Source organism: Saprolegnia diclina, assembly GCF_000281045.1.
Source record: "Saprolegnia diclina VS20 unplaced genomic scaffold supercont1.39, whole genome shotgun sequence".
Taxonomy (NCBI): Eukaryota; Oomycota; class Saprolegniomycetes; order Saprolegniales; family Saprolegniaceae; genus Saprolegnia; species Saprolegnia diclina.
Window position 1 is genome coordinate 249332 of NW_008246106.1, and position 1987 is coordinate 251318.

The following is a 1987-nucleotide window of genomic DNA, read 5'->3' on the forward strand; positions in this document are numbered from 1 at the left end:
CTGGCGCGTGCACACGCGATCGTTGCCCATGCTGCCGCCGCCATGCAAGCCGAGGCGGCGGCAGTTCAAGCTCGCACCACGACAGCGGCTGTGACCTTACTGCTCTCAGCACTCTCGTCCAACCTCCGCGACGAGCTCGACGACAGCATGACGCCGTACGAACTCTGGTCCGAGGTTCATGCCAAGGGCCACGTGCTCGTGGACGACTGCCGCTTCTTTGGGCTCCTGGAAAACGTACGTTTGGCCGACGACGACGCGCTGCCCGACGGCCTCGCACGCCTGGAGGAGCACATCCAACGCTTCGTCGACGTCATCTTTGTGCCAAGTCATGGCTCTGATGCGCGGCTTCTAGCGGCTGCCGACCGCCTGAAGATGGCGCTGCTCTGCAACGCGTGCCCACCGGCGATGGTCGACGTCTTTGAAGCCTGGCGCGCCGACGAACCTGCATGGGAATATGGGTACATGCGGCGTCGGCTCGTCGAGCACTGGGCGTCGAACCTTCGCCTCCTCACGGAAGTGAATCCGCCTGCGGTGGTCACCGAGGCTCCCAGTCTACGAGTGGATGATGAGCCACCTGCGGTGGTCGAGACATTGACTGCGGATGACAACTTCAATGCCCAGATGAGAGCGTTGGCCCGCGACCTGGCCATGGCGTCAAACGAAGCGAGCAGTCCAAGGACCGAGCAAGCCACCGGGCGCGATGCCAGCGAGGAAGCTACGCGTGCGTCACAGTCTCTGCACACCCTCGCCATTCACGATGTCGTAGAGTTGGCGACCGATGACGACGTCGACGCGACGCCTGCCACCACAAGCACACAAAAACCTCGGCGGAAAAAGCGCAGCCCCGATGCGAATGACGAGTCGCAGGACAGCGCGAGGTTCAGATTATGCACGCCAATCAATGGAGGAATGTGTATGTTTCTGTGGTAGCACTTCGCACGGACGCAAGCGGTCCAAGCCCACCGCTACGCCCAAGACGTTGCAAGGTACGAGCGCGGTGCGTGTTGTCCAATGAATTATATCGATAGGAGCGGTGGCACTGGAACAGCCGCATGGGACTGTGGCCAAGCGAGTATCTCCGCGCCAACATCTCGGCTCATTGCGGTACATAACCACGCCATGATCACTGCATTACTTTATGATATGGTAGAGTGCTGCGTCCGTCGCCCGAGTCGAGTGAGAACACCGCCCCGACAACTGATGCGAGACAGAAGAAGCCGTTTTCAGAGCAAGAGATCGAGTTCTTGCGCGCAGCGGCTGGGCTGATCAAGGACTCGACAAAAATTTACCACCGGGGCCGCGCGCTCGGCCTCTTTACAACCGATCCCTACACTCGATACAGGTACCATCACCTCTCTTGCGGCACGGATGAACCATCATCCTCTCGACTGTAGACCAAGCTTTCCGGCATGAAGAATGCAGTGTCACCGTAAAGTTGATGGTTTCTAGGCGGCTTTTGTGTATTCTTTGTGGTGTACGCCGCCACAGAAGTGTCCTCGCGTCGTCCGCGTCTTGAATGGCAGTGCGACGGACGTTGCCATTGACGGCACAAGTCGCTTCTTCGCAGAGAGACGTGGGCCAGCACGCGATGGCGGCGATGTCGCAGCATCTGCGTGCATCGCAGCGTAGTAAAGCTCGGCAGCAAGATCCTGCAACGTCACAGCCAACGAATCCAATTGCAAATTGGCTGACATTCGAGCCTGAGGTCGTCCATCTACAGCGTCACGATTCGTTGCCCGACAACATGTGCCGAGTTGTTGCTTCTGTCGTTGGACTTGACGATGGAAAGGTACTGCTGTATGATGTCCTAACTTATTCTGCAGTTATACTTGTTGATACACCTACACTTGCGTCCTTCCCTGTGGGAACGCCAGCTCATCACATGTGCGCACACGTGTTAGCCTAGTTGTAACACACACATAGCTCGTTTTTAATGCAAATTGCGATATTATAATGGATTATCGCGTCGTCACAGTTGTTAGAACTC

The 1987-nt window shown here is 57.4% G+C and overlaps 1 protein-coding gene across 1 annotated transcript; it reads left to right on the forward strand.

The window, feature by feature from the left end:
- Positions 1 to 3: 3 nt before the first annotated feature.
- Positions 4 to 1844, forward strand: SDRG_11107 (hypothetical protein). Its single transcript, XM_008617132.1, has 6 exons — positions 4 to 721; positions 767 to 878; positions 931 to 986; positions 1029 to 1104; positions 1151 to 1342; positions 1395 to 1844. The coding sequence occupies exons 1-6, from the start codon at positions 43 to 45 to the stop codon at positions 1411 to 1413; spliced, it is 1134 nt and encodes a 377-aa protein (XP_008615354.1). The 5' UTR covers positions 4 to 42; the 3' UTR covers positions 1414 to 1844.
- Positions 1845 to 1987: the final 143 nt, after the last annotated feature.

What these genes read in the sequence shown, in the direction of transcription:
- SDRG_11107 (XM_008617132.1), top strand. Translation starts at nt 43, where the DNA reads ATGCAAGCCGAGGCGGCGGCAGTTCAAGCTCGCACCACGACAGCGGCT. An exon ending in GAGTCGCAGGACAGCGCGAG is followed by an intron (nt 879 to 930) that starts GTTCAGATTATG and finishes TTTCTGTGGTAG; the next exon opens with CACTTCGCACGGACGCAAGC. An exon ending in CAACATCTCGGCTCATTGCG is followed by an intron (nt 1,105 to 1,150) that starts GTACATAACCAC and finishes ATGATATGGTAG; the next exon opens with AGTGCTGCGTCCGTCGCCCG.